Source organism: Apis mellifera, linkage group LG5 (genome assembly GCF_003254395.2).
Source record: "Apis mellifera strain DH4 linkage group LG5, Amel_HAv3.1, whole genome shotgun sequence".
Lineage (NCBI taxonomy): Eukaryota > Metazoa > Arthropoda > Insecta > Hymenoptera > Apidae > Apis > Apis mellifera.
Window position 1 is genome coordinate 1,784,982 of NC_037642.1, and position 19,316 is coordinate 1,804,297.

The following is a 19,316-nucleotide window of genomic DNA, read 5'->3' on the forward strand; positions in this document are numbered from 1 at the left end:
ACGTTTTCTCAGATAGAATGAACGTGTATTAATAAATTTGAATTCCATAATTCAGATTTCAAATTCAAAAGTAACTTTTTAGAATCTAAAATTTTCTAAAATTGAATCATTTCAATTAATTGTAAATGGTAAATTTTTCTTGATTGTTCAATATTATATTAATACACATAATATATATATTTTTTTAATTAGGAATTTTAAAAAATTAAAATAACAACAAACGTATTAATTTTCCTATAAATATTTCTCACGTGATAACAAGTTTATTATTAATTGACATACGATGTAATGCAAATAATTCGTATAATTGTACCATAACAATTTCACTTCGATCGATTTCATTAATAATATTCTCGAAAACGAAAACGAACGAAAGGAAAAGAGACAATAATAATGTACAAATCAAGAAGGAAAAAGGATTATTCGAATATTCGAATACGTACGCGTTCAGCATCGACTACTCGAATACAGAGATAATTTGAATAGACTATGGCTGGAACAACAGTATTCATTGACCAGTAAACGCGTGTTATCTACGTAATCGCGTGTCGAGGACTTACCGATATAGAGAGGAGAGGTGTCGTAGGCGTTGCAGGGGCCGGCGTGTCGCGTCTCGAGGACGAAGCCGGTAACGCAGGCGTCCTTGACGATGTGACACCAGCTTGGATAGGTGATATTGTTGGTGGCGCACAACATGGTCGCCGATGGGTCTCGATCACGGTGTGTCCGGTTCCGGACGCGCTCCCGCTTCCGGGGACAACGATAGGTGCAGGTCACGCAACGTGGCCGGCCCGACTTCATCTCCGACAGACACGTCTGCCCCTCGCGACAACGAATCGTGGTACAGTCTGCGTTCTCTGCAAAGGAAGAAAGGAGAAGAGAAATGGTCAGCTCGAATCCTTCTGGAAATTATTTTATCGATTTATTTAGATTTGAACGATCGTGTTTAATAAGTTTTAATAGAAATTTGAATTACTTTTTGATGAAAAATGAGTAAATCAAGGATATATTTTTTTTTGTGATAGAGAAGAAAATTTTGAACGAATTTTTTAACGTAAGTTTATTGAGTTTGGGTAATGGAAACGATTGATTAATGATAATTTTCAATGATATTTTTAAAAAATATTTTTGTCAAGAAGAGAGTATATAATCGTTGTAAAAATTCTTTATCTAAAAGTATGAAAAATTTTAATCGCGCGAAAGTTTCAATAATATCAAAAATAATATTGTCTTGTTTAAATTATTTAGGAGATAATTTGAAAATTATCGACTAAGCAAATCTTTCATGATATATAATTTACATAAATATTCTTGATCCATCTGATCAAGATCGATACAAGTTTGACAGTTGAGTTTATTTTGAGAGAATAAAACGGTACATCTTTCGGTGTTTCACAATTTTTCAGACGAGATGAGATTATAGATATGCGATGTATGCTTATGAGCCCGGGGATGTGTATTTTGCAAGCCGTTAGTGGGGGATTAAGTCATGTTAGAGATTCGTTTTTGTTTGTATAACTGTTTCTGCTTTTTTCGTCTCGTTGGAGGATGATGTCATTCGAATCTTCTTTTTCCTGTAAAAAAAGTTACAATGGAATTACATTCGATTAAATAATCGTCTTCCTTTTACCGTTGCTTCTGTTGTACTTTTTATAAATAATCATTACAAGTTCATCATTAAATTAATAAGTTATTTTAGTTTGATTATTTTTTTCTTATCGTTGAGGAGAAAATTGGAACATTTTAAAAAAGGCATCGTACAGTTTCTGATGATAAATTATGGTTTTGAGAAGAAACAATTTTGAGTCGATGAAAAATATCACATCAAGAGATATCAAATTGATAATTTCGAAATTTAGAATTTTAATAAAAATTACCAGCAATAATGATTCTTTTCTTTTATGTACGGTATCAGTGTTCGATAATATATATGTGTATATATGTTTATTTTATTTTTTTAAATAAAATTTCATCATCAAATATAGGCATATCTCTTCTAGACGTGTCTCTAGCCTTTCATAAAATGACTACATATCCGGTTTTAGACCGGAGAGTATTCTTCTTTTTACTTTAAGGTAGCCGTTACATCAATAGTATGGTTATTAGCAATAAGATGTAGAAAAGAACGGAATATGGTGCTATATTATTATGTTGATTATTTTTTTATTCTTCGAGAAGAATCTTTGAATCTTTCCCTCTATGTTTGCCTCTAGAAACGGGTATATAATTCCATTTAAAAATTTCATTTTATAAGCATAAAATATTTTCCACATACTTATATTTATCGTTCAATAAAGTTGACATGATTTAAAGTTTAATATTCCAACCGAAATATTAATATTATCACGTACTTCTATATCTGATAAATCAATTTCTCTCCCCCGTTTCAAAGAATTTCAATTTATTTTTCGTCCCTCACATCTTTCCGATTTGTCCTCCTTTATTTCCAATTTAAACATTTTCAAACCAATTTCCATCCAATTCTATTTCTACTTACGTTACAATCTCGCATTACAAACGATTTATTGACAAATATTTAAAAAAAAAAAAAAACAATTAGATCAACTTTCGAAAGATTCGAGAATCGTTTGAGAAGTTCACGGCCATTCCTCGCGTGGCAAGACCTTGAGAACTCACAAGGATTGACCTTCCTTATCGCGGAAGATCGAGCTAAAATCACGGATGTGGATTGATTTTCGCGAGACATCGTCGGGGAACGTGCAACGCGTTACGTAATAACTGTATGTTACTGGCACTGAAAGGAACTGGCCAGTAGTAGAAGGCTACTCTGACGAGGCAGAAACGAGAGACAGGTTCAATCGTCGAATTAGACGCGCTCTATCTTCGTCCACTCGGTAGATTCGTGCGGTGACTCGTTCGCAGACACGATTACTGCAATAATATGTCGTTACACCTACTTGGGTCAATGGCCCACTTCTCACGGGGGGATCGTGTAATGTATTGCTCATTTTTCATCCTGCCAGTCGTCAACGCGTACGCGACCCGATGAAACGTTACGCAATTCGTGCATCGACCGTCCACCTTCGAATAAATAATCATTGGCCGACGGCTCGGCTATATAAATCGTTCTAGAATTTTTTTAAACTTTTCAATTTTTAACTTTTTCGAATGTTATTGAAGCGTGGAATAATTGTTTGGCTGATCTATGATAAAAATTTCGATCTTGATAATTTTTATTCTTTGTCAATTTTATATTTAGATTAGAAAGAAGGTTAGAAAGAAATTATTTTTTATTAATTTCCTATTTTTTTTTCACTTCTTAATTTAAAATATTCTTTCAATGACGTTATTCATAATTTCGATAAAAAGAATCTTCGATAAATTTATTAATATATCAAAAAGAAAAAAATAACAAAAATCCCTTTTCGATTAAATTCGCGATACAATTTGATTCCGGAGGGGCACGTTTAATCTTTATTTACAAGTGCAATAAGACACAGATGGTCCATAACACGAAGCCATATATTGATCTGTCACGGTTGAATATCAATTATTCCCGGGCATCGTATGAGATATTTGTTGTCTGCCGGACGTCTGACGTACAAAATGGCGGACGTAACATTCTTTGTCTGGTCTAGGGTTCCCTAGTGCACGTGCAAGCCACGATCGGAGCAATCATCGTATCACTTTGGTTTGGTGTAGTGGTAGTCTGTGTTGGCCGTACCACGTGGCTGTACTAGATTAATATTAAGTGATTCACGCTCCACGTAATGCGATCCATGTTGTTAGACACGATGCTTAGGCTACGTGCGAGCACTTTTATATGAAAGTCTGCACGATCCGCTGGATCTCATTCCCTGTTACATGCCGGTTAATGTTACATTGTTGTAGATACGTTGAGAGACATCTGTTTAGCGGGAGCAATTGAATTTATTAAGACACATTACGCAAATTGTAGTAGAACGGGCATTATACTAATGAGAATACGGAGCTGCGCCTTTGTTAAAAAAATATATAAGCGCGTATATAGGGATATGTATCGATAATATCGATCATTCTGTACGAAGAAGTTTCTGTGAAAAATTCCAACGAGATTAATCCATTATCGCGTTGTATTATTTTATTATTTATTTTTTAGCTCAATATATATCAACATCGCGTAATGATTAATCGCTGGAGAGTTATGATTTATCGTGCACTTTGCAGATTTTTCATTTTAGTTACATCATATTATCTTCTCAATTCCTGTTACATTACATCATATTATTCTGATGTGTACGCAAATTTTATTTCTTTTTATTTTTGTAATGATTTGTTGATCAGTATTTATTTATTTCGATTCTTTCTGTTATTTCTGAAAATTAAAAGTTATAATTATATATTTGTATTAGGAATAATTATTGATTCAAAAATTCATTAGAAAAATTGTTAAAAATATCATTTAGACTTTTCCATCAAAATATCGCTTCATTCAGAAATTTCCTTGAATTAAATATTTTATTATATTCTATAATTGTTTCTCAATTACGTCGACATGAGAGTATTTAGAATTTTTTAGAAAACGAGAAAAAGAGAAGAAATTTATTATCGATAGAAATTTCATAAGATGACAATTCCACAAAGTAGATCACAAAGTATCGCATAAATAATAATTGTCGATGAATAGATAGGTACACTTCTTAAATCAAATTCTACATTTCACTTGTCATTTCGTAAAGAGATATCAAGGTAATCGTGTCGGTTCCATACCACATTTCCGTACTATAATCAGCACCTACATTGTGTCAATGCTGTACACATATACAGGTTGAATGACCAATGACCCTCGTACATAAGACATTGCATAACATTACGTTCAGTTTCTTAGTCATTACGTATCAAACGACACGGTAAATCGCAATGACTCGTTGCCTTTGACATTTAAATCATTCATTATGTACATAACAGCAATCGTATTTCCGCCGAGGAAAAATAAGCGAAGGAAAAGTTTATCGAGACTTATTCTAGGTTTATTATACGGTATTTATAATGATGATTGCATCTCTCTCTTGATTCCACGAAGAATTGTAAACTCGTCAGGAAGTTGACAGATCAAATGGATTTATTTATTTATTATTTTTACTAGTCTCGTTCGTATGCAACAAAGTGTTAGAGGATTAATTTTAAGAGCCAATTATTTATCTTCGTCATATCTTCCCAATCTCTCGTACTTTTTCTCTGTCACACTTCATCTAATCAGATTACGATTTAATAAATAAGTCTCGATTGATATTTTTTATAATGTAATTCGTTTCATCTATTTCGTATATTTTTAAAAAATTTTAGATTTCTATTTTAAATTAATAACAGCATAAAAAATTAGAAACAAAATAAAAATATCGAAGTATATTAATATACCAAACGATAAATTTGTAAATATTAACAGATAGATCGATGTAATTTCGTATAAATTATTCGTAACTGTTCAGTTGTAATCGAGATTGTCTTTCAATATGCACGATATATGTCCTTTACTCGTCAAATATATCATATTGAACCGTTGTGTCTAAGAAAATATGGCAATATGTTACCCGGAACGTCTCAATAGAGCTGTAAATTTGTAAGGGACCAACGACGTCTTCGACGAATACGAGGCTGTTTGCAAATCCGCGATATAACGTGGTTATGATTTATGATTCATATGTGTGACGAGGGTCAACGCAAGAAGGAATGCACGCAGCCAACCATTACGTATACGTATAAACATTATGGCCCGCGAATGGGCATATGTTTGTGAGGCACGTGCTCGTTAAAAAAGAATTATACTTCGTCTTCCAAGCATAATATTGTCTTATTTATACATTTATTTGTTTCACGAAATATCGTTCGAAAGCGAATAAAACGTGAAAGTGTAAAATAATTGGCGATAAACGATTAATTAGTAATCTTGAAACAAGCCAAAACAAAAGATTACTGCTAATAGAGTGCTATCGATATCACTTTCAATGTAATTAAGATGATCATAATTTTAAATAAATCGATTAATAAATTAGAAACGATGGAATAAATATATATTTTTTTTTAAATTATTTTTTAAAAATGGTAAAAGAAATAGATTTCAAACATAGTGTTTTTTTTTTTTTTAGTAAAGATTTAGTAAAATTTATTTTATTTTTCTCTGAACTGATACAAAAAAGCGACGATGAAAAAGATATGTAACAAATTCTTCAAATTAATTAGAGATTTAATTAAAGTTAAAGTTATCTATATCTAATATCTATCAATTATCTAAGATTCCAATTTTCACCAGAAAATTATATAAATTTTGTACAGTATAAAAATTCGCATAGAATAATTTGTATTCGAAAAATTTTCATATATAAATTTTACCATTATGATAATTGAGAAATCCATAAAATTTCGTTATTTAAAAATTATCTTACGATCATCTTGTTTATTAACCGTTACACGAGTTCCCCCGGCATACATAAAAATGCATCAATGTTATTTGAATTACAATAACGACGTTAATCCGGATTTCCTTAATGTTTCTTGGCTTGGTGCTTTCTCGGTAAACTAAAAATAGCATGGGATCGTGGTAATGTTAATCGCGACGATAAAGAGGCGAAGTGAATGGGAAAGGAAAAAAGAAACGAAGGGGAAACGGAGAAATGAGAAGCGGACAGCAGATGAATGAACCGTTTAATAGGCGGTTAAGTCAAAGTGCATGTAATAACTGCGTACCGAACAAATTCTTTCAGCGAAATTTATTTGTTTTTCTCCATAAATTAAACGCAATTTACGATGGTATATTTCGCACGCCCACGCAGCTGTTTACATGATTTAAAACAGTACACTTGGCCGAGGGTTAAAATCGCATTCCGCTAAATATCCCAGCGAAAAAAAATGGCCGAGATTTTAAATCTTTGCCTCGATCGAGTGGCCTCCTTGCAATTATTATTAAAATTTTTCTTTTCCTTCTTTTCCTTTAATTTCCATCTTCCAAATTTTAAATTATTATCAATAATTTTCTACCCTTTGCACAATAATTTAAACATTCCATTCTCTCATTTATTGGGAGATTAAAGAAATGTTTAAATACTTTCAAATAAATAAATTAGAATAGAATAAAATATTTAAATTGTTGTAAAAAGAATTACTCGTAACGATCGTTCAAGATTTGGACGAATGGATATATCGAATATATATATAATCAAATGATCAATGTTTCGAATAATAAATGGTAATTAAATCTTTTCTATAGTACATAAATAATACGAAATGGGAAATATAGCGAACGATCGATACCCTGATAACTGGTAATTAGATCTCTTCTAGAGTAAAAGATATTGAATATATTAGACAGGTAATTACATTCTTGCAGTCTTGATAAGAGAAACGGCTACCGTTTCGTACAAATCTACCTTTTTATCTCCTCATTCATCAATATTCCACTCTTGTAACACTTTCTATACACGTTCCCAGGTTCGTTTTCATATTGATAACCTGATCACGTAATTATAGAGAGAGATATAGCAGCCAAGGACAATCGATTTCGATTTGCATCGATTTTTGTGCAATTTCGCGGAGACACGTACGTCGATTAATTAAACGAAAAGCGATTATCGATGTGATTCTAAAGAGAAAGAGAGAGGGGGGGGGAGAGGAGATAGAGGATATTGTTGATGCTGAAAGGAATATTCTTTTCGGAACTCGTTCTGCCAGTCGTAACAAAGGCGACGGATAGAACCGTTGCTCAGATCCGTGGTTTGTTCGCTCTTAGGGATCCGATATAATTAATTAGCAAGGGCATTAAATGGACACGTCAGCAGAAACCAGTTTTTAGTCTTGTAATTAACGATCGGGGATAAGATCGCTCTCCTTTGTTCCTTATAATTTTATATTTACTTTTCGTCAACCGCATTTGTGCAACAATAATCGTGAATTGTAAAATTGACACGTTCCACGCAGATTTTAAGACCGAATGATAGATGATGAATTTTTTTTTTAACGATGACTCGATAAATCTTTAAGAAAGATCCGTGAAATGGAATTTTTTTTTTTTTTTAAGAGTTAAATGTTTCACGATTGATGTGTCGTGACATGTCAATCTGTCTTTTAAAATTATATGTACTAAAATTTTATTATATATATATTGAATAATATTTAAATGTCCAAATATGTTTGTTTTTATATAAGTTTCTATTAAAATATTTTACAAGGATTGATATTTATAAATAATAAGAAATGCAATTCTTGGAAAAATTGATCATTGCTATTATTTTTAAATTATTAAAAATGTCACGTATGAAATCATTTCAACAATTACAAAATGTATTGCAAAAATTCTTATCTTTAACGTATAAATGTTATATTCTTAGAAATCAATTTTAAATTAACTCTTCCTCGATCGATCTCATGATTGAAAATAAGGGCTATGTTAGTGTCGAGAATGTCTTCTTGATAGAATATTATTAAAATAAGAAAACCAAAAATACATTACACTTACACGATATAAATATATCATTATTGTAATAATATGAGGTGTAACTACGAGAACCCAAAAATATCGAGAAGCCGATGCTCAAGACAGGTCGGGTTTCCGAAAGTATTTCACGATTCGAGAATGACAAGATTCTCGAGAATTTCAAGAATCCCAATCTTGTTTTTCAGCCTTAGTTTCGCTGTATGCGATTATTCGGATTCGGATTTTCGATCTTTCAAACTACCAGTGACGAATCTAGCTCCCCAAAACCCGAGTTGAAACAATTTTTATCAAATTTATATTTGTATGCTCATTTAATCATTATTACACATCTTTCAGATTCTATTAGCAAATTACTTTATTTCGCAATACGTGAAATTAAATGCAATTTTAATTTCAATCACATTATTCGTTTGGCCAAAAATTATCGTGCAAAAGGAGAAAGAAATGAGGATAAAACTCGATCTCCTTTCACGACAATCTTCCTGTAGACCACACACACATACACACACACGTATACACATAATCTCTATCACGATGTTCTAGCGGAACCCAGTCAAAAACGGTGTGATAAGTGGATGCGCGAGAAAACCGTGGCAATGTATGGAGGAGCTATTAGCGGGGAGCAAAAAGAAATAAGCAAATTACTTAACGCTTGTGCTCGGTTGAGAAGATGGCACCGCGTGTACGAGAGATCCGAGAATATCAAAGAATCCGGACCGTCGGGGCAAAGGGTGGAAAGGAAGAAAAGAGAGAGAGAGAGAGAGAGAGAGAGAGAGAGAGAGAGACTGGGAAAAGCTCGCGCATATTACCGTATGCATATTTGCAGACACGTGCACTTTCGCGCCTTGGATCCTCGAGAAAGACGATTATTTGCATCGCGACACCTTCTCGCTAAGCCAGCTGGTTTATTTACTTATTTACTTCCTTGTTCTCCGTGTGTACCCGTCTCTTCTTCCTCTCGCGGCCCTATCTCCGCCTCTCTCGTCGTATTTTCTCTCCTTTCTTCTTCTTCTTTTTCTTCTTTTTCTCCTTCTTCTTTTTTCCTTTTTCGTATTCTCTTCCTCCTCCTCCTCCTCCTCCTCCTCCTCCTTTCCAGATTCTTCTCTTCCTCGTGCCTCCACGATCCGGAGGAAAGTTTTTACGCTTCATCGGGATCCCATCGTGGCGAGCGTTAAAATTTCAGAATTCCATCGAAATGGGAAGAGAGGAGGAGAAAAATCGACGAGATGAGACGAGTCATCGGTGGTTTTTAGGATACCTCCGAGTGGTGATTCTTTCGTATTTTAGTTGTTGAACAGGATGATGGAATTTTGTGCGAGAAACATAATGTGTTTTAGAGTATTTGAGCTCGAAATGATTTATTTTTTTTTTTTCTTTTTACACGTTTCACGATTATTCCATCTTTCGTTATAATAGGCGATTGCGTTGATTTCGGTTACCATCTTTCGATAATTTATGGACGATTTTCGTTTCTTCTAATTAGATGTACGATTTTAATGGCCGATCGTAAAACCGAAGGAATTTTATCTTCTGAGATCCTTGATGGATTTATTAAACTCGAAGAAAGATGATTATTTCTTCCCTCCAGTTTTATTTACATTGAAAAATTTTTACGAACATTAAATAAAATAAAGTTTTCGAAATAATAAAAAATTTCATTGATAAGGAAAAGAATAGGAGGAATTCTTTTTTAGAACAAATAAAAGATGAATAAGATATATTTATTATTCCACGTACAAACTTCGATTAAAGTTCAAGATTTTCGAGTTAAAGTTCGAATACTTTCGTGATCTATCGTACCATTGTATCGTACAAACTACAATTTTACAAGATCGTTTATCCTCGATGCTCCTGGCCTGCAATACTTGCAAAATGTCAGGATTTTTGCTTGAAAAGAACACGAAGAAGAAACTTTATAATTCAAATACTCCATCATCCATATAATAAAATATTTTCCGAATCATTTATGACATTTATCAGAAAAGATCTAACAAGCAAATAAAAATCAACGCTCGAATAACAAACTCCTAAATAATCAAAAGAATATTCATCGCATTGATTCTTCCCATTTAACTTTCCATAACCCTCCTCCCTATTATTTCCAATAGATTCGTTTCCCTCCTCTGTATATACAGTTATCCCATCCGTGGAATATTTCAGTCAGAACAGTTTCCGAGCTCTCTCGTCTGGGATCCGCGTGGTACGTGGTCGAATGCAGCTCGCATCGGTCACCACGGCGATATGTAAAACGCAGTCACGGGCGGACGGTGCACGGTTTGCATACGGGCAAAGGTTCTTTTCGCCGGTTGTTTACAGTATTGAGCAGCGTACCGCGAGGACGAACGGCCACGAAATGGAAGGTCGAGGAGAAAGGGCGCGGCAAGGGGGCCAAAGCGAGCGAGCGAGCGAGCGAGCGCAGGGTAGAATGCGCGCGTGGGCAAAGAGGAGGATGCTCGACTCGCGCGGCCTCAAGAAGCGAGTATTCGAGCGGAGACATGCGCCGGTGAATGTCGATGTCGAGACGCAGACGCGCGGACGTTGATATGGTTGCGAGTAACTTGGAACGAACTTGCTTGGTGCAGGGGAAACGAGAAAGAGAAGGAGTGACAGAGAGAAGAGAGAGGGGAGGAAGACCGGTACGAGAGAGGGAGGAAGAGGATCGGATTCGGCTGGTGGATAAAACGGGTGGAGGGATCGGGTTGTGGAGGAAAGGAGAGGGCGGATCTTGCACAAGCCCGGCGAAAAAAGAAGAGCTTGGCACGGACGCCACGCCGCTCGCCGTTGACCAGACACCACGCCGCGCCGTGCGCTTGGTGTTACTGACAAGGAAAGGCTGAGCAGCGCGCCCCTCGTGGCCCTCCTTGCCGGGGCCACGAGAGAAAAACATCGACTTTCGAAAAGGGCCCCTCCTCGCCGCTCTCTCGTGTCACCGGGCCCCCGTCTTTTTAGCGGGACAGGCCCCGGCTTCGAAATTCGAAGGGAACCGGGCCCGGGCCCGTGCCCGCTCAGCTATGCACGAGCGATAGAGAAGGATTAGAGGGAGATATCGCGCGATTCCTCTTCGAGATATGAAGACGCTTCGGACGGCGTCAGAATTTCTTCGGTGTCAGATGATATTGGAAATATTTGAAGGATCGCGATTTCCTTCTGTAAAATATTTATTATTATTAGAATACTTGCTTACTCGTTCTTCTTCGTATTGGTTTTATCTTGTTTCGATCTTTTATTGAACCGTTCTTTGATATTCTTCTTTCGTAATTATTTGAATTCACGTAAATCGGAGAATCATCCCCCGATTTCTTTCATGGAAATTTAAATTGAATTTCTGGCAGACGAAAAATCACAGACGATTTCAATATCTCTGAGTGTCTTTCCAAAATTGTTCTTTGCTCGCGAAATCATGGATGAAACGTTCGTTTCTCTCTCATTCCGTCTTTTCCATCGGTTTCTTTTCTCCTCTCCCTCATCTTCTCCTCGTCTAACCGTCTCCTATATCTCTCTTTCTCCTTTTTTCTCGCATATGCAGGACTCCCTTCTGGCTCTCCTGATCGTCGATGTTCTCTTTCTTTTCGTGTATCCTACTCCCTGTCCGTCGTCCCCTCTCTCTCTCTTTCTCTCTCTCTTTCCTTCTTCCTTTATCCTATCTCTCTCCCTCCCGCGGCGTCGACCAGTCGAAAAAGACGGTACGTATGGCATACCTCGTGCAAAGTCGTGCCACGAGGCCTTCTTCGTGCGAGGTACTCAACCTTCTTTGCATCTACCGGTCTTCTCTCTGCCTTCTTCTCAGACGAGTAAACGTCTGACCTCGTGCGACCCACCTGTTCCCCTGAAGTAGAGAGGTGAGTCTCATCGAGGAGAAATAGGAAGAGCAGCACCAACAATAGCAGCAAGAAGAGAAGATGTAGGAGGAGGGAGGAAAAAAAAAGGTTCTAAAACCTGATAGAATCGTGGATTTGATCTTGAGCCCATTAATAGATCTCATTTTCGAGAAATAAAAAATAAAGTCGCTGATATATTCGAATCTCAACGAGTGGAACTGAAGAAATGATAATAATTTTAGATTTGATAGACTTAGATTCTTTGTATCAATATCGAGAAATTTTGCATAAGTATGAATATTGTGGAATACTGTTGCAATAACTTTCCTTTTACAATATTAAATTCGAAAGAAATATACACAAAATTTTTTTAAAATTTATATATAATTCAGTGACGAATTTCGATTTATTATATTGAAATAATTATTATATAAACTGGATTTCATTTGATTTTTTATAGGAGTTTTCTAGATCTGGTCCTCCCAAATATCAAAACTATTCATACATTCGTACATAATATCGTTTATTACATCATCGAATGAGATAGAATAAAAATTTCGAATTCTGTATTAAAATTCCTGGCTGATCCTATTAGGGAATTTATCTTAGAGATATTGTTTCTCCTTAACCGGAACTGATAGAGGAATTTTGAAAGAGATTATGGAGAAGGCGCCAGAAAATAAAAGGCGATTTTTTTTCATCGTCGGTTAAAGCTCTTCGCTAAAGCTTCTTCTTGTACCTCTTCGTTTTCTTCCTCTTCTTCTTCTTCTTCTTCTTCTTCGTCTTCTTGTAGTTCTTTTTCACCTTCTGCATCGTTTCGGCCTCCCGGAGCTCGGGGAGGCTCGATGCGATTCGTCGGTTGGTCGCAAGTATAAAATTTCGGTCTTCAAATCGGGATGGGAATAGTTTGTTGTTTCGCGAGTTCCCGATTTAGATGGTCGTAACGTTCCATCGCGGCAACGCCGGATCCGCGACCGACACTCTGAAAATTTGAAAGAGAGAGCGCGAATTATCGGGGATTATTGGAATGGGAATAAGTCCAGGAACGAAGTTTGTTATTTTAGAGAAGCTGTCTAGCTTTGCATAATGGCGAAACTTCTTCCTCCCCTCCTTCTCTTCTTCTTAACCACGCATCCCTCTTGGTTAACCTTTCATTATCCCGAGGAGAATCTCGAAAATGCGAACACCGGTCTGGAGTTTCTCCGACTATTTTAATATTATTCCAAGTGGTTCTATGCTTCTTCGTTCCAATTTGTCGATTTCGTTTTGACGCAATGTGTATTCCAAGCTGTGAGAGAGCTGTATGCCCTGTTTATTTGCGGATAGATCGATGCAAGGATTTATGCAGATTTTTCGTAATAATTTAGATCGATTTACGTAACCTTGAAGATTCTCTGATTTCACGCAGACGCGATTTATTAATATATTAGAAGATTATTATTAAAAGTTGTGCAAATTCTCGTCTAGTTTATTTTTAATGTAAAAATAGATCTTCATAAAAAGTTGTGAAATGAAAACTGGTTTGGTTTTCGATAATATATTTTTTTCTATCGATCATTCTCTTTTACATTTTTATTAATAATAACAAAATATTAAAAATTCAAAATGATTAGTTTAAAAGATCCTTTGAAATAATAATAAAATTTTTAATCTAAAATCAATAATATTTCTAAGAAATTATAAAAGGATTGAATTTGATAAAACTGAATTATTATAGATTTTATAAATTAAAATTATTATAATCGTTGAACGATTTTAACGAATTTAATGTAACATCATTTTATAAAAAGTGTACACTATAAGTTTAAACATTTCATACAATTTTAAAAATATCATTTCTTCTTCTTCACGCGTAAGACATAAATAAATAATCGTCCGATTCTTTAAAATCGTTATGCAATCGATTTAAATCACCAAAGCGAGATCGAATACAAATAACACGATTGAAAAGAGAGTTTCTCGATCTTCTAAGAATCACTGCTTTAAAAATAATTCGAAACTTTCGATTCGAAATGCGTTTGTTTTTTATATCCCTACTTTCCTACTCCCACGGTGAGATTAGTCATTCTAAAATGTTAGTCATGACGTTTTCTAGCAAGAAAAAAATTACCTTACGTCATAACGGGTTAAACTTTTCGTATGATTCCGCTTGTTCACAGAACTACACGAATTCGTAGAATATTACGATCAATTTCGATCTCTCGATCGGAAAAAGAAAATTATTTCGCCATTTGAATTTTGCTCGAAGAACAAGTTCTATGCTTGAAAATATTATACGTGTAATCCTAACTATTTTCGAAAAATAATAAATTGTGTTTTAATTCTTTTGCAAAATTGGAATAATAAATATCAGTATATATCAGTATATTTCAAAATGAAATATTAGATATCAAATGTTACAATATCATTGAAAGTTTTTATTATTTGTTATTTAAATATTATTAAAGTAAAAAGAAAATGTTGATTAAATTCGGAAATCAAAAATTTCAAATATTTTTCTTACTTTTATTCACATAGACCAAAAAAAAAAAAGAAACATTCTACTAAAACTACAAGTTATTTATAGGATCGTTCTATTATATAGCTACATTTATAATTCGAAATATATTTTACGTGTTCACAGAACTTCTCATCGGTTATCCAAAAAAGAATCTTCGAAAACAAATTATTCACAAAATTCGTCTCGTTCTATATCGCCGTTAAAAATGTAATAAAAGATTCTACATTTTTTACATAAAAATAGGCTTTCTCATCGATTACAAGGAAAAAAAAAAAAAGGCTCCACCAAAACCTCGATAACTTATCCGCAAAAAAACCATTTTTCAACGCCATTAAAATTCATATATCTGCACAGATTTTTATCAGGGATAAAATTTCTCGGTTATTACGTAAAAAAAAAAAAGAAAAAGAAGAAGAAGAAAAAAAGTCTAAAACGTCCGTCCCACATTTCAACACTCGATAATTCCCACAAATCCCACGCATCATCGTTTCAATCTTGCCCCGAGACTTAACATCTCGACCGTTTAACGTCCCATTTTACACTAGCAACAACGTATCATCAATCTCCCTCGAAGAATCCTCGAAATCCGTTCGCGACATCCTCGTATCGTTATTATATCCCGAACAATTCCCCCCCCCCCCCCGCGATAAATTTTCGGATACAATAACGGTGGCGCCAAGGTCGTGGCAATAAAATTCTATTAGATTTTCGTGGGGCCAGCGGCGAACGCTGATCGATGCACGCCGAATTCCTCGAGTCGCCAGTTATTTTTAGTCGAAGGAGCAGCGTGGAAGGGACCAGTAAGTGTCGTAAACGTAAAAGACCGCGTGTCCCGGCTTCCAAACATGCACGCGCGTTGCGTGGGCGCGCTCCGTGGCCGCATGCATACGTGCGTGCGTGCGTGCGTACGTGCGTGCGTGCGTGCGTGCGTGCGTGAGTACGGTGAACGACCGGAGGGCAAGGACGCCACAAGGACACGCCCTTACACACGTCCGCGCGCCTCTACGCGCGCGCTCACGTGCACGTGCACGCGTGTCAACCCTTTCCCGCGCGATAACCGCGCCGTCTACCTTCGATTTCTTGCGCTTCTCCTTTTTCTTCTTCCTCTTCTTTTCTTTTCTTTCGTCTTCCTCGCTTCTCATTTTTCTGCAGACGCTTCCTTCTACGGTTCTTCTATTATATCACGATGAACTATGCACGCGTGGCTATTACTCTCGCCGCTTCCTCCGGCGGAAGGACTAACGTGCGACCGGGCCCAACGCCGGAAGCCGGGCCGTAATTAGCTTGAACCGGAAGAACCGAAGGCACTGAGTTTTTACGGCCTCCTCGTGTGGAAGGGAATATTCGAATGTGTCTCTTTCGAGCGAAATTTACGCGGCAATTCCTCCGAACAGGGAACGTTCGGTGGGGTTCCGTTCGATGAGTTTCGTGTCGGAATCTTGGGAGGAGACGTGGACGAAGGTTGAATATTACCGAGACCGGGGATTTTTGGTTGTTCTAGAAATTGAACGGATCGATTTGGATTTTTCTTAATTTTTATTTCTGGAGAAATTGAATCTGATTGAATCGAAAATATTGTAAATTGAATGAATTATCATTATTTCTTTTTTAAATTATATTCGGGTATGGAAGAAATTTTATAATATTATTTCTTGCATTTTGAGATTGAATGGATTATTTCTAGAATTCTGAATTTTCATCTTTCTTTCTATTGATTTTTTGAAGTTTGAAATAAGTGAATATATTTTAGAAGTATAAATTTCGATATTTGAGACTAAAAAATTTCTAAATAAATTCTAAATAGAACTTCGAATTAAATATCTTTTTCTAAATTTTCAATATCACAATTTTCAAAAAAAGAAAAAAGAAGTTTTAAATTTTCCAAACACGCGAATCGAAAAGATAAAATATTCGATAGAAAGATGTGATGCTTGCAGACGATTTTAAAGACCGATTTTTCGCTTGATGAACTTATTCTTCAAACTCGATGATACAATTTTTTTCTCGTGGGTCGGAAAAGCATAGCGGTGAGAATATTCCGATCTTCCATTGTAAAGAGATAATATTACAGGAAAGACGCCGCTGACGCGTCCTCGGCATTCCAAGCGTCGTAAATCAACGATGAAACTGCGGATTATCCTCGAACGGCCTCGAGTTATACACTCGTTACATGCGCTCATCCCTTCCCCGCCGCTGATTCTCTTAACGAGTTTTTGATTCAATGTTTATACATTATTGTAACACATCGTACGCGTGCTGGCGGCAAACGACGTCGCTAATCGAAAGAACGATCATTCGAGAAGAAGATCCCTTGGCGAGATTGCGAGAAAATGGATACGATGAAAGAATACGAAAATATTTCCTTGAATTAACGCTCGTCTCGATTCTTTACTTTATCCCCCATTTTTGAAGATAATTAAACGAACTTCTTGTCGCGCGATAAATTTAATTCAATTCTCGAATACGAAGAATAGAATTTCTATCACAAAATATGTGATCGATCCGTTATTAAAATTCTTAATAAATCTTTGTATCACAAATCTATTATAAATATATATTTCTCCGTGGATAGATTTCTCGAATTTTTTGAAAATCACGAAGGAAATTATATCTTTCCCAAAAATAGCGCGATAATTATTCAATCAAACAGTGAACATTTGTTTTTGCGACAGAAGTCTCTTTGATACAGATCCAAGAGAATTAGCCGGAGAAACGGATCGCGTGAGGGATCTCTAAAGGGATGATACCATGTTGAGAGAAAAAAAAGATTGCCAAAGTTGCAATTGATGATCTTATGTCCAAAGTTACAGGCTTTATTACGACTTGTGTTCGAAGAAATACGCAGAAAACGATACTTTCCCCTTCTTTTCCCCCTCCCCCCTCTCCCCTCGCCGCTCTTCCTTTTCCCTCTTCTTTATCTTTCTTTCTTGCTCCAACTGTCTGTATTCCCTCTTTTTATAATTTTTTGTTCTCTCTCGCAGCCAGGCAGATCGCGTCTCGGTCGATGAACTTTCTGGAACGATCTTGCGATTGCCTCTCGATGTTTCTTCTTCCTCCTCTTTTTTTTTCTCCTTCTTTTTTTTCTCTCTTAACTTTTACACTTCTTTCTCTTCTTTTCTTCTTGAATCCGTGTAATGTCGGACACTCGAGTTGAGAGGCAAAATCGGGGGAAAATCGTGTGCCTCCTGCGACACGCCATCTATACATCAATCACGTTCGTTTCGAGCATCACGAATTTGCTCAAAATCCCTTTTTTTTTTATATCAAATGCACATCTTTGATCTCTCGTTACGATTTATCGTTTTCAAGATACTTTGAATTGTACTATATTTTTTCCAGATCTTTTATAGACAGAAATATTAGGTTAGAAATACGTTGTTTCTTGAGATTTGATGATGCATAGAACATTTTCTTGGCTTTCTTTTCAAAATATCGATTGTCTTGTACACACTGATTGCTCGAAAGTGATATTAATGTTAATTATAACTCGTATAATGTATTCCACGATTATTGGATCACGTTGATAATTTATGATATTTGCGTGGACAAAGGCCTTATTCTGTTAAAAAAGATCTTTGACTCCATGGAAAGCTGCCTTTATTTGCACAATTTCTCAGACCCATTAGCACGTTATCGAATCAAATTTTGGGAAGGCAGGAGAATATTTAGCGGCATTTTTTTCGAATGAATCAACACTTTCGTCTAAATTTGGGGAAAAATATAGATGAAATATTCCTTTCCGTCCCCCTCTTTTTAAACACACTTTCGAATCAATTATCGGTGAGGCCAACAATAACGAAATCAATTACTGGCCAAGAGAAAAAGCAGCTGACATTGGATAAAGACAATGAGAACGAGCTCGAAGGAAGTACAAAGCGATTCGTGGAATACGCGTACACGGTCAGGATCTGTTATCCCTGGAAGAAGGATAATGTAACGGTTGAAAGATCAAGAGACTAGGAATGAGCGGGAAAGAACGCCGAGAAAAGAGAACAATAAAATGGAATTTACCTTCCAAGAAAGAAGATCTCATTGTTCGTTCTTGGAAAGAAGTTTTATAAAACTATAGCAAAGGAAGGAGAGAGAAAGTCGTGTGGAACGATCATGAAGGAGACCGTAATCGATAAAAATAATATCAACTAGCGCTTGGAAATGAAATTTTATGGCTGATTTGAAAAATTCATATTATATCGCTGATTATTGCTTTTTGTTTTCCAATGGAAACGAAGAAGAATAGGAAAGAGGAAGAATAAGAAAGCTGAAGTGAAAGAGGGAAAAGGCGATTCACTGTAAACGCTTGTTTGGACATAACTTGGCTCGGTGACTTTATGACACCTGTCAGAAGAGTTCGGCACTGTGCAAACCATACAACAATAAGGTACATTCCGATGCAAAGCAGTAACAGTCCGGCTACTCGCCAATGAACTGAACTTTTCCCCCTCCCCTTGTTTTCTTCTTCTCAAGCCGTTCTTCACCCTTTCTTGCGCGATTTCATTGTCGTCATCGATCAAGCAAGACACCCATTTCAAAGAATATAACCTTTCATGTGTGTATGTGTATATATTCGTGG

At 35.9% G+C, this 19,316-nt stretch overlaps 1 protein-coding gene across 1 annotated transcript in view; it reads right to left on the minus strand.

Moving 5' to 3' along the window:
• The window catches only part of LOC411058, a 78,282-nt gene that overhangs the window by 25,085 nt on the left and 33,881 nt on the right, over positions 1–19,316 (minus strand). Inside the window, exon 5 of the mRNA XM_026440871.1 lies at positions 561–857. Within this exon, the coding sequence (XP_026296656.1) occupies positions 561–857 (297 nt within the window). The remainder of the gene's footprint in view (positions 1–560; positions 858–19,316) is intronic.